Source organism: Scleropages formosus, chromosome 12, assembly GCF_900964775.1.
Source record: "Scleropages formosus chromosome 12, fSclFor1.1, whole genome shotgun sequence".
Taxonomy (NCBI): Eukaryota; Metazoa; Chordata; class Actinopteri; order Osteoglossiformes; family Osteoglossidae; genus Scleropages; species Scleropages formosus.
Genome location: NC_041817.1, coordinates 12,442,124 through 12,459,439, shown reverse-complemented (window position 1 = coordinate 12,459,439; position 17,316 = coordinate 12,442,124). Strand labels below are relative to the sequence as shown.

At 41.8% G+C, this 17,316-nt stretch overlaps 1 protein-coding gene across 1 annotated transcript; it reads left to right on the top strand.

Moving 5' to 3' along the window:
* The first annotated feature begins 4,655 nt into the window (after nucleotides 1-4,655).
* Nucleotides 4,656-11,554, top strand: chaf1b (chromatin assembly factor 1, subunit B). The gene is made up of 14 exons (XM_018758017.1): nucleotides 4,656-4,787; nucleotides 5,519-5,654; nucleotides 5,742-5,874; nucleotides 6,272-6,389; nucleotides 6,787-6,890; nucleotides 7,059-7,155; nucleotides 7,270-7,354; nucleotides 7,948-8,041; nucleotides 8,149-8,218; nucleotides 8,318-8,409; nucleotides 8,973-9,132; nucleotides 9,279-9,749; nucleotides 10,438-10,526; nucleotides 10,914-11,554. The coding sequence occupies exons 2-14, from the start codon at nucleotides 5,529-5,531 to the stop codon at nucleotides 11,030-11,032; spliced, it is 1,758 nt and encodes a 585-aa protein (XP_018613533.1). The 5' UTR covers nucleotides 4,656-4,787; nucleotides 5,519-5,528; the 3' UTR covers nucleotides 11,033-11,554.
* The last annotated feature ends 5,762 nt before the right edge of the window (nucleotides 11,555-17,316 follow it).

The window sequence follows — 17,316 nt, the reverse complement described above, 5'->3', positions numbered from 1 at the left end:
TTTTTTTTTTTTTAAATTTTGTTCGAGTTTCCCAAAATTCCATATAGGAGCTTATCTCCTCTGCAGAAGCAGTTTGTCATAGTATGTCTCTGTGGAAGATTGGAAGTGTTCTTGCTTCCTGTCAGCTCCTTTTTTGCCTTTGATTCAAGAACATAGCCACTCATTTGAAGCATTTGCTGGAACCTCAGTATAAACAGCTCCTTTATATTCTTTATACTTTGTGTATACTTTTTGTATAAAGTATATCCTTTATACTTTGTGAAATCTTCTGAAACAGATTGTTTTAGAAGTCACAAACAAGGGAAAACGTCAGACAGAAGGTGGTGTTATGTTTTCTTCATACTGATGCCGTTCTTGAATTCAACACCTAACTTTGGTCCATTTACATTTATTTATTTAGCAGATGCCTTTCTCCAAAGCGATTTCCAGTGAACTCTGTGTAGTGTTATCAGCTCACACACTTATTCACCGCAGTGACTTACACTGCTAGATACACTACTTACACTGGGTCACTCATCCATACATCAGTGGAACACAATCTCTCTGTCACTCTCACACTATGGGGGAACCTGAACAGTATATCTTTGGAGTTCACATTGTGATCTGCTGTAACATCAAGGTTTTAATAATGTACTGGTATTCCTTGCTTTTATCTGTACAGAACATTCAGCTAATGAATGATGTGTTGTAATCTTTCCTGCTTATTATTCATACACGACTCATAGCTAAGATCCTGTCATAGGCTGCCTGCATGCAGAAGCACGAGTGACAAGTTTTTAATGCATAATTTTCTGATGATTTTACATAATGTCTTCCAAGAGACAAAGTGATGGATGGGAAATTTATCTGTTGTACAATGGCACCTCCATCAGCTGCTCCATTCTCACTCGTCACCAGTAATGTATTGCTGTGCCGGTAGTCGCAACTTTCACTGCTTTGCATAGACTCAACCGCGCTGTGCCTCACAGAGCCACAGAATGCTTTGCTGGAGGAGAGAACTGTTCCATTAGGTTTTTGATACTCCTGAAATCAGATTTCTCAGAGGTCACCTTTTGTTGTTTTTTACTTTTCAGTGCCAGACATTCGTGCTGGATTTTTGACTGTTTTACTGTAAATTTTAAACTCTTTGTTAAAAAGAATAAGGTGGTTAAAAAAAAGGATCAAGTCCTGCTGGTGCCAGCAAAGTTTCTTTATATATTCTTTTAAATAACTTTAAATGGTGAATACTTGAAGTTTTTGATTTTCAGAAAGTGAAAGGCTATGGTTGACATACATTCTCTCATTTCATAATCTTGGAAGTTATTCTAAAGTCAGTGTTAATTTATGATGTAATGATTTCTACTTCATTTTCCAGTGTTGCAAATCAGCTGGCTATTTACTCCCTAAGGGAATCAAAAAGCCTTTTCCGCCTATATAAAATTATTACACCTTTTTATTTTTAAAGGAACCCTTATTGGGTTATTTCTTAAAATTGAGTGCAAGATTTCTGCTACATTTTAAAGTTGTACTTCACAGCACAAGTCTTGCACTCAACAAAGCACACAAAAGATGGACCATGTCGCAGCGTGATATTCTGATGTAGCTAAAGTGTATTTATAGCAATAGAATGGGGCCACCAAGGTCGAGAACCTACGTGAATTCTGTATTTCTTCTTTTCTTTCCTTCAGTGTGCCAATTGTGTGGTTAAAAAAGGTGTCTTGGTGTCCTTTGAATTAAGCCAAGACAAAATAATTTTTTTAAAAAAATTTCTCTTAATTTCTCTTTCCTGATGACAAAAGTTCATGTGTTACTGGTTCCAAATCCACTCTAGAGAGAGTTCAACACAGGTACAGGAGCACAGCTGTTCCAATGAACAAGGGTTTCTGCTCTGGTCAACAATCATAGTAGCCATGGCTAAGGCAGTGACACAAACGTAAGCTGCTTTATACTGTATATATTTTTTTAAAGAATACGGGCCATTTGGCAATTACAAGTGATTACATCTGTTTTTTGTAGATTGTGATGTCATCCTTGCCTGCCCCTGTAAACAGAAATTTTTCTATTTGGGTTATTGTTGAATTAATTCAGATTACAGTGCCAATAAATGTTGGAATTATGCGGCATGTCATTTGTATGTTTGTCCGAAAAGTTACATAATTAAATATGTGAATTTTCAACATTACAATTTTTTAAAAATATATATAGCATAAAATATATGATCAAAATTGTCCATTTTTTACGTATGGGTGTGGTTGTGTCAGTAAAGGAGAATGCAGACGTTTCATTCCTCTCCCGAGAAGTAAAATCCGAAACTTTAAGATCCCTTGTAAAAACCGAAAATTGTGTGTGTGTGAGTAAAGAGCTTGGATGCAAATGAATACTTGGAACAGATCATAAAATGGGAATTCTGTAATTGATTAAAGTCTGTTTTTCTTTTAATAGCATATTGATCCTGTGGTTTTGTTGTAGTTGGAATTTTTCTCTTATTTGTCAAGTTTACGAATGTATGAAATTTAGTTGATCAGTGTGAATTGTCAAAAATGTTAAAATATGTAAAGAAAACATTTAGCTACTGTTATTCCTTGTGTTGGGAGGGTAGCAGTGCAGTAGTGTGGTACACCAAATATTGAGAACATACATTAATTTCATATACCAAATTGATTTGCACATGTCACTTTCATTTGATCTAAGGTTACTGATGTATAAGTTGAACGAGTCAATGGAAGACACACACGTACATACAATGCTTGTCCTGAGCGGGGTCGTGGCAAGCCAGAGCCTAACCTGGCAATACAGGGCATAGGGCTGGAGGGGGAGGGGACACACCCAGGATGGGACACCAGTCTGTCACAAGGCACCCCAAGCAGGACTTGAACCCCAGACCCACCAGGGAGCAGAACCCCATCAAACCCGCTGCACCACTGCACCCCCGCAAACAAACACACAGCTGTAATTACATTCCTTTTTTGTCTGTTTACACGCATATTCCACAGAATCATACAATTGGAACAACTCAGCGGTGCATCTTGCTTTCTTATTCTTTATATAAGTTTCAAGTGTAAGGATTGTGTCAAGGATTTGGGTGTCCTGTTGGATGGAAAACTCTCATTTGTGTTTCATGTAAATGCTTTGACTAAGTGGTACTTTCTTCAGTTAAGAAACATAGCTAAAGTACAGCAATTCCTATGTAGATAGGATGCTGAGAAATTGGTTCATGCTTTTGTTTCAAGCAGGCTGGACTATTGTAATGCTATATTATCGGGTTGTCCGTACCAGACTGTATCCAGGCTACAGCTGGTACAAAATGCTGCTGCGAGAATTGTCACTAGAACTAGAAAGTATGACCATATAACACCGGTACTTAAATCGTTGCAGTGCCTCCCAATCACATTTAGAGTCGATTATAAAATCCTACCTTTGACCTATAAAGCAGTACATGGCATTGCTCCGACTTTGTGAGATTATTGATTCTTATACCCCAGGACAATATCTTTGTTCATTGGATGCAGGTTACCTTAAAGGACCTGTGATCAATAAGACCTCAGTAAGAGTCGCGCCTTTTGTTATAGAGCACCTAAACTGTAGAATAGTCTACCAGTTACTGTCAGAAATGCCCCGTCTGTATCAGTCTTCAAATCAAGACTAGAGACTTGCATGTTTACTCATGCATTCCACCTCAAAATGTAATTCCACTTGGCTGTGTTTGTTTTTCCCACCTCTATACCAATGCAAATTAAATTTACTTGTTTAAGTTACAAATGACTATTTCTTCTTGTTGAGCATCGTCTCCCTACATAAGACCTGAGGAGGCCGGCCGGCGGTCAATCACAGACGCACCCAAATGCGGACTGAAGATGATGACCGACTGCCATGATGGACAAGACGTACCGTGCTGACCTGGAATTCAAGTTACCATACAGCAACAATATCATTATTATTTGTAAACAGGCTTAGAATTGTCACTTAATCTAGAATGCCCAGGAGGGGTGGGCAGCCACTGGCCCTTGGACCCGCAGAGGTATTTTTCGCCCTCGATTTTCAGTTGGGAGTTTTTGTTCCTTTCTTCTGTGGCCAGTAGGCATACTTATAGCTCTGTAAAAGCATTATATTATTATAGTCGGTAGTCAACTGTCTTCTTTGTTCTGATGCTTTTTTTTTTCTTGCCTTATGCCTGTGTTAAAGCACTTTGTCACTGTGTGAGAAGAGCGCTCTACAAAAATAAATTGAATTGAATATAAGAATAAAGAATAGGTGTAGCATTTTACAATTTCTGTTTGTGAATATGATGTCTAAAATAGGATATACTTTACAATTACAAAATAAATTATACATTTGTTCAGCACATATTTTGACTGGTGTCCTTATCTTTAACACAAGAAGAAGAAAAACATCTTTTTTTTGTCTATGAAATTTACGTTTACTTTCAAGTATCTAATAGTACAGTTTTCACTTCGCACCATAATATTTTACTGTAAATACAGTCAAAGAATAAATGTGTCAGTTTCTTGCTACTGTTCGTGTACTGGAGTATCGGTCTTAACCCCCCTTTTCGCCCCACGTCCAAACTCCTCCTTTTTCTATACAGGAAATTGTCACAATTGCTCCTCCTCGCAGTTACCGATAGAGCCCCGCCCCGCCCCGCCCCGCCCATACGCTATACCGGAAGCTCAGAATGGCGCCACCGTTTGCTATCCGGAAACTGTCATAAAGACTTTGCGTTCCAGTCAACGCGGGAAAATTTTGACTTGTGAAACGGTGGGGAGCGAGTTTGCAACGAGTTTCAAGGACTGAACTGGTGACTGTTTTTGGTAAATTCCATTTTATAAGCAATACCTGTAACGTTCACTACTTTAGTTGACGTTTTTGTATGTTATTGTGAAGTTGAAATGTTAACAGAGCGCGTTGCGTTGGTTGCCGTGACGTGATCACTCTACTTACTTACAGGACAGTCTGAGGATTAATTCTCGTACTGTTTCTTCTTGCTTTCTGTTTCTCTCATTTACTGTTCTACTGGCCAAGTATTACTTGTCAGCTCTATTTTTTTTAACTTAATTAGCAGTGAACAAAGTGCTCGAGCGAACCTAGTTAGTAGATGTTGCACTAGTTAAGGAGTTCCAGAAAAATTACAAAATATTTCGAAGTTAGGATTAGAAAGCAAATTATATTTTACCTTTTTTCTTGAAGAATTTTAGACACTTGAGTCAACCATGTATTTGAGGCACCTCAGAGATATGCTGATACAGCAAGAATATGATTCATTTTCAATAATAATTGAAATTGAATTGACAATAATTGTGAGGTGTTTCATGGAGGTGGTTGTTTTTCCATTGCCTTGTGTGCATGTATGTGCTGTATTTGGCAGAGGTGCTCTTATCAGTATTCAGTTATATTAATGAAAGGAGAATGTTTACCGTTGGAGCGCAATGATTCTTATTTTGTTATTAACAATAAAATAATGTGTGTGTGGTCTTGGTCAAGGTCTTGTTGTCATTGTAGTGGGTCTGTGACTGGCTTCTAAGACCCAATACTTTGTGTGCAGCTGCAGCAGAATGAAGGTGACCACGTGCGAGATCGCATGGCACAACAAGGAGCCAGTGTACAGCATGGATTTCCAACTGTATTCTGAGGCTGGGATCCACCGGCTAGCCACTGCCGGTGTCGACACTACCGTGCGCGTGAGTGTCCCTCTACCCTCCGCCCCCGCTGCCTAGGTTGTTCAGCAGCACCATGCAACGTAACTGACTACAGCTATGTTGTTTCAGATGTGGAAAGTGGAGACAGGGTCAGATGGGAAGGCAGTTGTTGAATTCCTGTCGAACCTTTCCAGACACACTAAGGCAGTGAACGTAGTACGATTCTGTCCCAGCTCTGAACTGCTTGCATCTGGTGGTGACGGTGAGTCGTGTGCAGCGTCGTTGAAGAACGGACAAACTCCATGCTATGTCTGTGCACGTTTGAGATCGCTCTCAAGTAGGTCCACAGTGGACACGGGCTCGCCTGCATCCAAAGCTCTTGAACCACAGGCAACTGAGTATTAAGTGTAGTAATTACATATCTGTATTGTACCACTCTTTGAACTATGTTCAGGGCTCTGTGTTACCATGGTGAGAAAAGTGCTGCATAAAAATAAAAAAACTCAATATAATTGAATTGATTGAATGAAAGGTAACTTCATGACCTCTGTAAGATGCCATAGCTTAAAGCACCTTATAAGCACCTTTATTTTAACATTATACACTGACCCCAGTGTTCGCACTGTGCTACTTGTTATTTTCTCCTCTTGTCCTCCCAGATGCTGCCATCTTGCTTTGGAAGCTGAATGACAACAAGGAACCTGAGCAAGCCATCTTCCAAGATGAGGAGGATGCTCAGTTGAACAAGGAGAGCTGGAGTGTGATGAAGACACTGAGGTGGGCTTGTGAGGGGGTGGTGACAGAATTTTCCCAACTCATGGTTAATTTTTTTTTTTTTTTTTTTTTTTTTTTTAAAAAGAGTATGTCAAAGACTTGAGGGCTTTTTTTTATGGTGCTGAGCTCATAATCATGGAATGTTAATGCCTCACAAGGCCATTGATAACAGGATCACACTAAGGCAGTTATGGGAGCTCTGTCTGCTTACCAGGCTTTGATACTGGACAGTTTAAAGCTAAAGGTTCAGGATTAACTAATGTTAACTTGGAACTTCTGTTAATTTGTGAAGAGCCAGGTCCTGTCCTCCCTGTAAAGGCCTCAAGCTGCATCCAGCAGGGGAGGTCACTATAAATGTGGACCGTGTGGAAAAGGCGGATAAATTGTGTATCTGTTTCAGAGGGCATATAGAGGATGTGTACGACATATCATGGGCTCCTGGTGGCAAATTCCTGGTCTCTGGATCTGTGGATAATACTGCCATCATGTGGGATGTCGCTAAGGGTACGTTTCTCTGTCTTAGCACCCCTGCCTGTATTCCTCAGTGCTCTATCCTGAATGATGGACAGTGCTGGTATGACTCTTGAATGATCTCTGGCTCAGTGACATGGACAATTAGCATACATTTTTATCTTTTTTTTTCTTTTTTTTTTTTTATTTTTTAAAAACCAGGACAGAAGATGTACAGTTTCAATGACCACAAGAGCTATGTGCAGGGTGTGGCCTGGGACCCTCAGGGCCAATACATTGCTACACTGAGCTGTGACAGGTAATTGTGGACGTCACATTTTCTTACCCGCAATCATTGTTGCTGTGTCTGCCTGTGATACTTCAGGTTCTGTGTACATGACTCATCAAGCATGTGTGTGCTGTATGTTCTCAGGGTGATGCGTGTGTATGGCACACAGACAAGGAAGAAAGCCTACAGTGTGAGCAGAATGTCCTCTGGAGGATCTGCAGAGGGAGAGGTCAGTACTTGAAAATGGAGTCTGGACTTCCAGTGCAATGGATGGCTGGTGGATTTTTGAGGAACGGAGACATTTTTTTTTCATTTAGTGGGCATGTTTTCTCGAGGGAACTTGCAATTAATATACTAGATACAGTATAGAATCATCAGTATACTAGATATACTCTGCTGCACTACTTAGAATTATTTACCTATTTATACTGCTTTCCTTAAACTTAATTTTACAGAAATATAATGATTTTTATTTAAAACAATTTAACAATTTCACTGGAAAAGTTATTGTTCTCTGGGGTATTGTGGCAGGATTCAAACCCAAGTCCTTCAAATGCAAGAAGATGACTATCCATTGTTATCTGCTGCCTCTGAGTCTTTAGAAGACAGAAGACTTCTTTTGTACTCTATTCAGTGAAAATTATATTTTTGAGTCCAGAATTTCTGAAATTGATTTGGAAAAGTAGTTTGTGCACTTATCACACTTTTAGTAATTTTCTATATACTGGAAGTGGTTAATGTAGTGATTTTTAGGTTTAATTCAACCCATCCTCCTGTCATTTGTCTTTGTGGCCTCTTCAACTGAAGCTTTTCATCCATCAGGTGAAGAACTACCGAATGTTCCATGATGACAGCATGCGGTCCTTCTTCCGTCGACTTACCTTCACTCCTGATGGCTCCTTCCTGCTGGCCCCAGGTACTGGGCATTCTGTACCACTCCTGTGCCATACCTGTACTTAATATCTGGTCTTGACAAGAGGAAAGATTTTTCTCTTCTCTGAATACCTGTTCATCCTTCTGTAGCCGGGTGTGTGGAGGCGGGTGAAAATGTTACTAACACCACATATGTCTTCTCTCGCAAGAGCTTCAAAAGGTACATCTCCAGACATTCAGACTGATGTTTTTTTTAGTTGCCTGAATCTCTGAGTTTGTAGCACAGTCATGATGTTCTCTGCCTCCCAAATACCCCTAGGCCAATTGCACATCTACCCTGCCCCACCAAGGCTACCCTGGCAGTGCGTTGCTGCCCTGTTTACTTTGAGTTGAGAAACAGTGAGGGAGAAGGTAGGAACCCTGACTCTCCCCCCCCCACCCCCAACCCCCAACCCCCCTTCAGTCACAGATGGCATCATGAGGTAAGAAATGGTGTTATGAATTACCACTGATCACTTGGACCTCTGCATTCTTTGGATCCATATGGTTGGATGCATACATGGGGACAGCTGGTAGTGTAGTGGTTAGAGCTGCTACCTTTGGACCCAAAGATTGCAGGTTCCAATCCGATCTCCAGCTCTTGTACTCTTAAGAAAGGTGCTTACCCTGAATTGCTTCAGTAAGAATGACCCGGCTATATAAATGGCAAAATAATTATAGAAAACTTAACATTGTAAGTAATTTTGGAGAAAAACGTTGGCTAAATGAATAAACGTAAATATGTTTGAATAGTTTTGAGTAGCACCTTTATTCTGTATGTATCTGGCATTTGAAATAGTTAACAACTGTCCAAAAGTAAGGAAGCAATGATCCTTATCTTTCCTGACAGCTTCATGTCTGATTTCTTATCTTGCCCTGAGTATAACTGAGTTTTTGATTCTTAGTCTGTTTTGATTTTTTTTCTCCATATGCAGATGATTCTGCTGAGTCTCCGTCAAACACCTTCCAGTTGCCATACCGCCTGGTGTTTGCTGTAGCCTCTGAAGACTCCATTCTCCTGTATGACACGCAGCACAGGCTGCCCTTTGGTTATGTGTCAAACATCCATTACCACACACTCAGTGACCTCACCTGGTAGGTGACATACCTTCAGTTATGTGCCTGACCTGCAGTACTGTACACTTAACATCACTTTGTGTTATTTCTAGTTGCAAAGGTGTTCCTTCTCAGTTTCACTGTGTGCTGCTACTTATTTTTTTTTCCCCCCCTTCGTTGTCCAGGTCCAGGGATGGCTCCTTCCTAGCAGTGTCCTCCACAGATGGCTACTGCTCTTTTGTTTCATTCTCAGCTGGGGAGCTGGGTACCCCACTTAAGGAACACCCTGTGTTTGAAATTTTGGCTCCAGGCTCTGCCCCTGAGAAGAAGGCCAAGAAGGCAGTTGTGTTGAGAACGGTCTCCCCAGTGGCTCGTGCATCCACAGCTGAAGGGGGCTCTCCCTGTACCCTGCATGGACAGGACACCCTCTCCACACCCCTCACCTCCAGGGTCACACACACACCAGCTTCTGATGAAGTGAAGAACAACCAGGGTCAGAGGGGGAAGGTGCAGCCCAGGAGGATCACACTGAACATGTTGGAGGGCTGGAGCAAGCCCAGCACCCCAAAAACCCCCATAAACCCACAAGACCCATCCAGGCCGAAGGCCTCCATGACCCCCCAGGGCCCTCTCACTCCCAAGGGGCCCACACCAAGGTTAGGTTCTTCATTTGCACTGTTGCGCAGTCCTTGGCTTAACATATCATTTCTACTCATTGCTTATGGAAGGTGTGGGCCTGTAGAGTGAATCATGGAAAAACATGGCAATATGCGTACATGTATATCCCCCATATCTACACAAATCCCACTTATTTTTGTGACCAAATGGCTCATGCTAGTACTAAATAGAATTAGTTATATGGGTGCGAAATTATGCTTGATTTTTAAACCTACTTCTTACATGTCTCAGCTGTGATAGAACCAACATGATGACAGCTGAACATTGTGAGAAATCTGGTAACTCTTGTTTGTGTGGCTCAGTTCAAGGTTTTGTTCCCAGTATGTCTATATTTTGCCTTTTTATAAAGTAATTTTCAAATCTCTTTGCAAATCCTTTACAAAATGTGCTGCTAGATGATGTTGGAACAAGCAAATGGGACCTTCGAGTCCCATTTTAGGAATGGGTTCCCTGGGCTGCCTACTTTTGGCAGCTGTGGTGTTTGCATTGGTTTAGTTTATTTGCACGCTGTATCTGTAGCAGTGTTTTAAGGTGTAAACTGTATGAAACGGTGGCTAATTCTGCAGATTTGAGGACCTGAATATCAGTCATTTTAGTTTGGTGTGTATGCTGTCATGTTCCTGTAGGCTACATATCATTGATTCTCTGCTGCCTTCCTTTGTACAGGAGGATTTCACTGACTCCAGTTTCTTCTGGAACTCCAGCTTTATCCCAGTCCTTTGTCACACCTTCTTCAGTAGATAAAGCCAAACATGGTCAGTATTACATGCAGTTAGTCCACCGTAGAACCCCCTCATCTGTTTCTGTGGAGTCTTAACCAGTCCTTTGGGAATTTCTGTGTGTGTGAGTCCAGTTAGACGATACAGACCTAAGATTATTGAGTTGGGAAAGTTAAACATGCTTAATTGGACATCTACAACAGAACCTGCATAAAATCTGTCCTACCCTGTCAATCTGAGTACCCCTCCTTAGAACAAATAGGACTTAAATTACTTTGCATTCACATGCAAGTGGCATTCCTATCCCTGCAGGTTCTGTTCAGTTTAGTTCTACTCATTTGTTTCATTGCTCACTGTTGAGCGAAGACCCAGCTTTTGGCAGTAAAACCCAGCCGTACTAATTTTAGTTCTGTTCTGTTCCAGAGAGGCCCTCCCCATCTACTGACTCGGTGTGCCAACCCCCTGATCCAAAACGACCCAAAACTGATGATGGGCCTGCCCCTGTGGGCACTGGGGGCACCCATGACCTACAAGGATCCTGAGTCCCCAGTGAACCATGAACTCTGACCACCTTCCACTGCTTCTGTTCTGCGATGTAGATTGGCTGCAGTAGGGTTTCCTGGTATTTCAGAATGCTTTGATTGAGACTCACACATTTGTGTCTCTGCTCTTAAAAGGAGTGCGTACTTGACTGCTTCCAGTAATTCCATGCATTACCTTCAGCCTGGACTGTACAAAGGATCACAGGAGTCCACTTTTGTAAATGGTTAACAGTGGATGAAATTATTCTTTGTGAATGTGCATTTGTTCCTGAAGGGCTGCCCTGGGGATAGTTTTACAGTTATGCTTGTAGAAAGGTATATACAAAAAAACTCTTCAGGCCCCAGTCAGGCGTGGAATTTGCAGCTTCTCTGGTTAGTGTACAGAGGTAGGAAAAATCTGGAACCACAGGCCCGGTTTCCCCAGAACAGAGTACATCTGAAACACACTTCCTACCTGCCTGTCTTTAGTGTCACTGTCAACATTCTCATTTTGTTCCAAATATGTTTAAAAACACATGCATACTTTTTTTTTTTTTTTTTAATTATAATCTGAATATTTGTAAAAGTCTGTATTTGAGTGGTGTAAACATTTAACCTTAATTGCTTGTCTGGATTTTTAAAGTATGTTTGAAAATATAATACTGACCTTGCATAAATTTTAATAATACCAGACTCTTGCATTCTTATTGGGAGAATCTGAGCTCTTAGGCATACTTTAAATTGTTATTGCTGGAAATAAACAAAAAATGGAAATGTGGGTAAAAAATCTAGCTTTCTTAAAGGTCATACCTGGTCAGAGTCATTACTGTGGTATCAGGAACAGGGGGGTACATACCTTGAGAAGGTTTTTCTTTTGTCACATTTTGGACAAAAGGATAGTTGATCGTTCAACATTATATCTTCATCTGTCAGTATTGTTGAAATTACAGTCACATTTTGTACTAATTTATACTATATAACAAAAATGAATATGCCTTGTGTGGAAAAAGTTAGTACACCCCTACCTTTATGATTGCATCAAATGCCTGAAGTTCAAATCAGGTGCAAAGGGTGAGAACTTCATTAAAGGATATTCCTTATATGAACATTATAAAGGCATGGTTTGGTGTGGTCTTTGAAACTGAGGTGTATGGCTACATCATGCCAAGGTTAAACCTGCTTTCTCAGACCATCTGAAAAAGCGTGTTGATGCCTATGAGTCCGGGAAGGGTTTTAAAGCCAGTTCCAGGCAATTTGTCATTAATTGCTCCATTATCTGAAAGATCATATACAAAAATTTGAAACTTCTGACAATCTAGGTCAGATCATCCCACCAAATTCACCCCAAGAGCTGGCTGAAAGATAATGCAGGAGTCTCCCAAAAACCCAGGTCTGGATGACTGGAACAATGTCCTCTAAGTGGATGAGACACGCGTATAGCTGTTTGGCCATAATGCCAGACATCATGCTTGGTGAAACCAAAAATTGCCTTTGATTAAAGGAACCCCACACCAACTGTAAACCATTGTGGTAGAAGTATTATGGTTTGGGGGCTGCTTACCATCATAATCAACCATGAATTCTACTTTGTACTAGAGTGCTTAAGTGAGGCCATCTGTCAAAAAGCTGAACTGTAAGTGGAACCTGCAACAAAACAATCACCCAGTGCACTCAAGAAGATCCACAGAAGAATAGCTCAGAATGAAGAAATGGAGAGTTACAGAATAGCCAAGTCAAATCCTCTATCTTAACCCCACAGAAATACGGGGGGTACTTGAAGTGGACAGTATGAGCAGGGCAGGAAAGCCCTCAAGCATCTCACAGGTGAAAAAGTTCAGTAAGGATGAGTGGGCAAATACTTCTCCAGATCAGTATAGGAGACACCTATTAGAAGTGATTTCTGCCAAAGGGGGCAACACTAGCTATTGAAGCTAAGGGGTATACTTATTTTTCCCCCAGTCAACAATTGTATTTCTAGCTTCTAGAATTTTCATTATTTGTTAAATAGATCACCTTCTTCTGTCAGTATTGATGTAATAATCAAATATCCATAGATCCAAATATGTTGAAAAACATTCACCTTTCCATGGAGTGTACTTACTTTTCCACAGGAGTGCATCTCCACAGGCGTTTTATGTCTGATAAAGTGCCTTATAAATTGTATAATGGTAAGGTGTGCTTCATGGTTGCCTAATAAACAGTAACACAGACAAAAAACACTGATCACCCCTTGTTGAGAGGGCTTCTTTGACATGTCAACAATAGGCCTTGTTCACTGCTTTATAGTAAATCCACTTGAAGCTGAGGTTTAAGGTTTACGGTTTTGTTTTTAATTGATTTTATGAACAGCAAGCAGTCAAATCAGCATACAGACAGACAGTACAACGAGATAAAACAAATATGTCCACATGCATGGAGTGAGGGCTCAGAGTCAAAGCGTTACAATTTATTGTGCGATCATGTAGCAATTTCTAATAACTTCCAGAGGAGTGTCGAAATATTCCAGACTTTGCTAGAGTTGTCACAAAAATTAAATGTCAATTTTCCAAGCAGGATAAATTTGAAGACTTAGTCCCCCACATGTTTACAGAGCAAACTTCAGGTATAGACCACAGCATTAAAATACATTTCTTTGCCAAATATGCCAGAGTGGATAGGATGTGTATCATAATATCATCAAGAAAGGAGTTTGGTTTGTGATTTAACAAGAGAATAGTTGGGGAGAAACCTTTTCTTAAAAAGGTTTCTTGGATCCTTGCGTATGACCCATTCCAAAGGTGTACAGTTCTAATACCAAAAGGGGGGATGCAACCAAAAGCATCCTTCATTTCTGTCGTATGCCAAGTGTCCAGTGTTGAAGCCCAATCTTTACACAAACTTGGTGTGCATGGTTTACGTTGCTGAACAACCCCTCTCCAAAGCATTCTGCTGGTTGGTCTCAGCAGCGTCGCCTGGTGAGGGTTGGAGAGCCTTTTTCAAGCTGTGAATTGAGGTCAATGCCCATCTGGTGGGAGCTTCATGGACACAAGGTCTTTGTAAGGGAAAACAGGGTATGAATAAGGTGAGGATGTAAGGTCACACTGCCGTCCTTACATCCCCAGAGTGGTAGCGACGCTCCGTCTTCAGCTAAGGACTTTTCCAAGATTTCCTGTTTATGTGTATGTAGCTGATGGGGGTGCAGTGGCGCAGTGCTGCAGTGGGTTGGACCAGGTCCTGCTCTCCGGTGGGTCTGGGGTTCGAGTCCCGCTTGGGGTGCCTTGCGGCGTCCTGGGTGTGTCCCCTCCCCCTCTGGCCTTATGCCCTGTGTTGCCGGGTAGGCTCTGCGACCCCATATGGGACAAGCAGTTCAGAAAATGTATGTAGCTAGCTGTTTTGCCAAAACTGCAACTGAGAATGAGCTGCTGGACATTACGTTGTTTTGAATGGTTTAAAGCAAAATGACTGTATTTCAGCCTAAATCATATACAGTGACTTCAGTTCAATGGGTCTTTGAGATGACTCATGGTGAAATTCACATTTTTATAACATCAAGAATTATATCGAAGACCAACTTGAGCATGATATTTCAAACATATCTGGTATCTGTCTAATCCTGTTCTTTTTCTTAAATATTGTGCTCTGTGTTTTAAGAATAATTTACAGCAGGGGTTCTCAACTTGTGAGTGTACTTTCCCAGTGTAGGTACAAAGGGATACAGAGAAAGTGTTAGGTGTCTCCCCAGAAACGTTGTCCTGATTCATTCTTGATGAATATGAGGAAGGATTGGAGGTGTAAACATTAAGCCCACTTTCAGGTGAGGTGTGAGGGTAAAAAGCCCAAGAATCCCTGATTTCCAGCATCTTGGGGGAGCAAATCATGGGCCAGCACTTGGCGTACTGGTTAGCGCTACTGCCTTTGGCCTGGAAGAACGGAGGATTAAATCCCACCTCCTATTTTAGCAGCCTTGAGAAAGGTATTTATCCTAAAATTGCTACAGTAAAAATGGCCCAGCTGTATAAACTGGTAAGTCGTAGTAAGCTGATTTGAGAAAAAAGCCTCAGCTAAAGGAACACATGAAGGTGGAGAGCTCCACATGTAACCAGCAACAGGCATTTTTACTTTACTGCTCTCCTAGCTCAAATGGTTCTTTTAAACACCCTGATGATTATGGGTATCTGAACTGGTTACAGAATTTAACTAAAAGAAACTGAAGTTCTAAACCTTCTTGATCTATTTTCAGTTCGTTAAAGATTAATTAATAATATTTTGGACTGTTCATGAATCTCCCGACTAGTGGATTCTTAGTCTGGCCTTGAGGCTATTTCTTATGTGCCGTCTGCATGTTTACAATGTGCGTCTGAAAGTTACAGCAAATTATGACCACTATTAGTCGTTTTAGCTCGTGAGCAATATATCAGATAGTCGTTCACTACATTCAACGGCAGGACAGTTTGAAACGGAAATTGCCTTCACTAAAATTTCAAAGTTAACGAAAAAAGAAAAAAGAAAAGCGCAAACAAAATCGTCAATATAACATTCCATATTGTAACGACCCCGCGGAGGGTTAGCTGAGGCTTTTTTTCTCAAAACAGCTTACATTAAGGAGGGAAACTCCTAAATGGAAATAGTTGCATTATGGGGAATAATGTGAAATGTGGGTGCGTAACCACTGGGGGCACTTACGGGGAAAATAATGGGGTGACTGTGCCTAGGAGTATGCTGGGAGAGAAAGCCTTGGGGGTGCTAAGTAGTCGGGGAAGGGTAGGGGTAGGTCCTGAAGGAAATGGGGTTCTCGGCCTGACAGCATTATTTTTCTGTGTGCTGGTGTTCGAATAAGTCGTTCGTGAGCACTGCCTCTGCGCCTTCCGTAGCCCCATCGAAGCCCGCGGTGCTGCGCGCCCCAATATCCCCGTTTTTGTTATTTTCGGTAGGTTTCCTGCAGTTTCAACCCCAGTACAAAATTCGTTCAGATCTGGAATGCTATTTAGCATTCGGTATAAGTAAGTTAGCATTGAAATGCAAATGATAAATCAATAATTAATTGTGCACGCGCTTTGACATAAAATGTGTATCTTCTCTAAGCACTTTATTATTTGAAACGTACTACAAAGGTGAACTGGCGCAGAGAGAAACACTTTGAAACAGTGCGGGGCCACGCCTGTTAATGGACAACATCTCCGAGCTTTCCTCTTTTTTTTTTTTTTTTTTTCCCCCCTGTTTCACAACAATCAACTAGTCAGCGCGTGCCGAAGACAAGGCTCGCGTCAGCAACCTATCTTGACTTAGAAAAAAAAGAAGTGGTGGAACTATAGAAATTGATCGACAGCTCTAATGACCAATCATGTCGTGAGACACTGAGCGATAATCAAATCGGCATTTAGAGAAGGCGGAAGGACGCCGAGAAATGTTGTTCGGTTGTCACGCGGTAACCAGCAGAAGGTTATGAGTTAAAGAATTGGATTATTTGATCATCTGACTTGCGACGGAAGAAGCAAAAATGCTGGAAGAGTTTAGTGCGATCAACGAGATTAGAATTTGATATTCGATCGTGTTATTTCAGCTATTTGCGCTGTGCTAAGCGGACGCTTCGCTTCACATTTCAGCAGTTGTTAACTCGATAGTCGATCGTGCCGTCGATAAAACGGGCAGCGACATCACACACGGCTTCCCAGGACAAGTTACTGGAGGGCACTGAGGTAGCGACCCCGCGCCTTTATTCTACTTCACAGTTCACTCCATCTTCACGTCACGTGGATTTTCTCAGGAACAGCACGACGGTGCCTGTGCAATTCGGTAAGATCGCCGTAGTAGGATACGCTTCTGTTGGCCACCGTGGGGCGGACGTGTTGGACGTGTTACTTACAGTCTCACTGTGTCTTTTATGATCTGTCTGTCTGTGTGTGTGAACTTTTAGCGGTTACATCGTAGCGCCCGCGTTTGAGGCCGAATGCTTCACACGGGGTAACTTTCGCAGCCCGGCGACGACGTTGCGTTGGCCGCGCGTGTCCCCCTGTCACCGTGTGTTCCTTCAGTTCCAGGTTTGTGATGGAGGGGCTCCCTGTGCGATGAGCCGTGCCCCGGCAGCGCGCGGCGACCCCTCCGCACACCTGCGGCGCGCGCCGCTCACCTGCACGTCCCGGCCGACCACCAGCCCACACTGTGCTAGTGTACCTGCCTCCTTGCCTCCTGAGCACAGCGCGCTCAACATGAGCCCTTTTCTTCTCACATGTGATCTCTCTTCTCCCTCAGATGGCGGCAGCTTGCCTTCAGACACGTGTTTCCAATTCCATATGTATTCAATAGCTTTTTCTGAAATCTTTTTTTTT

Coding starts and splice junctions, on each gene's coding strand:
- chaf1b (XM_018758017.1), top strand. CDS start 5,529: ATGAAGGTGACCACGTGCGAGATCGCATGGCACAACAAGGAGCCAGTG. Junction 7,355..7,947: donor GAGGATCTGCAGAGGGAGAG/GTCAGTACTTGA, acceptor TTCATCCATCAG/GTGAAGAACTACCGAATGTT. Junction 9,750..10,437: donor CCCAAGGGGCCCACACCAAG/GTTAGGTTCTTC, acceptor TCCTTTGTACAG/GAGGATTTCACTGACTCCAG.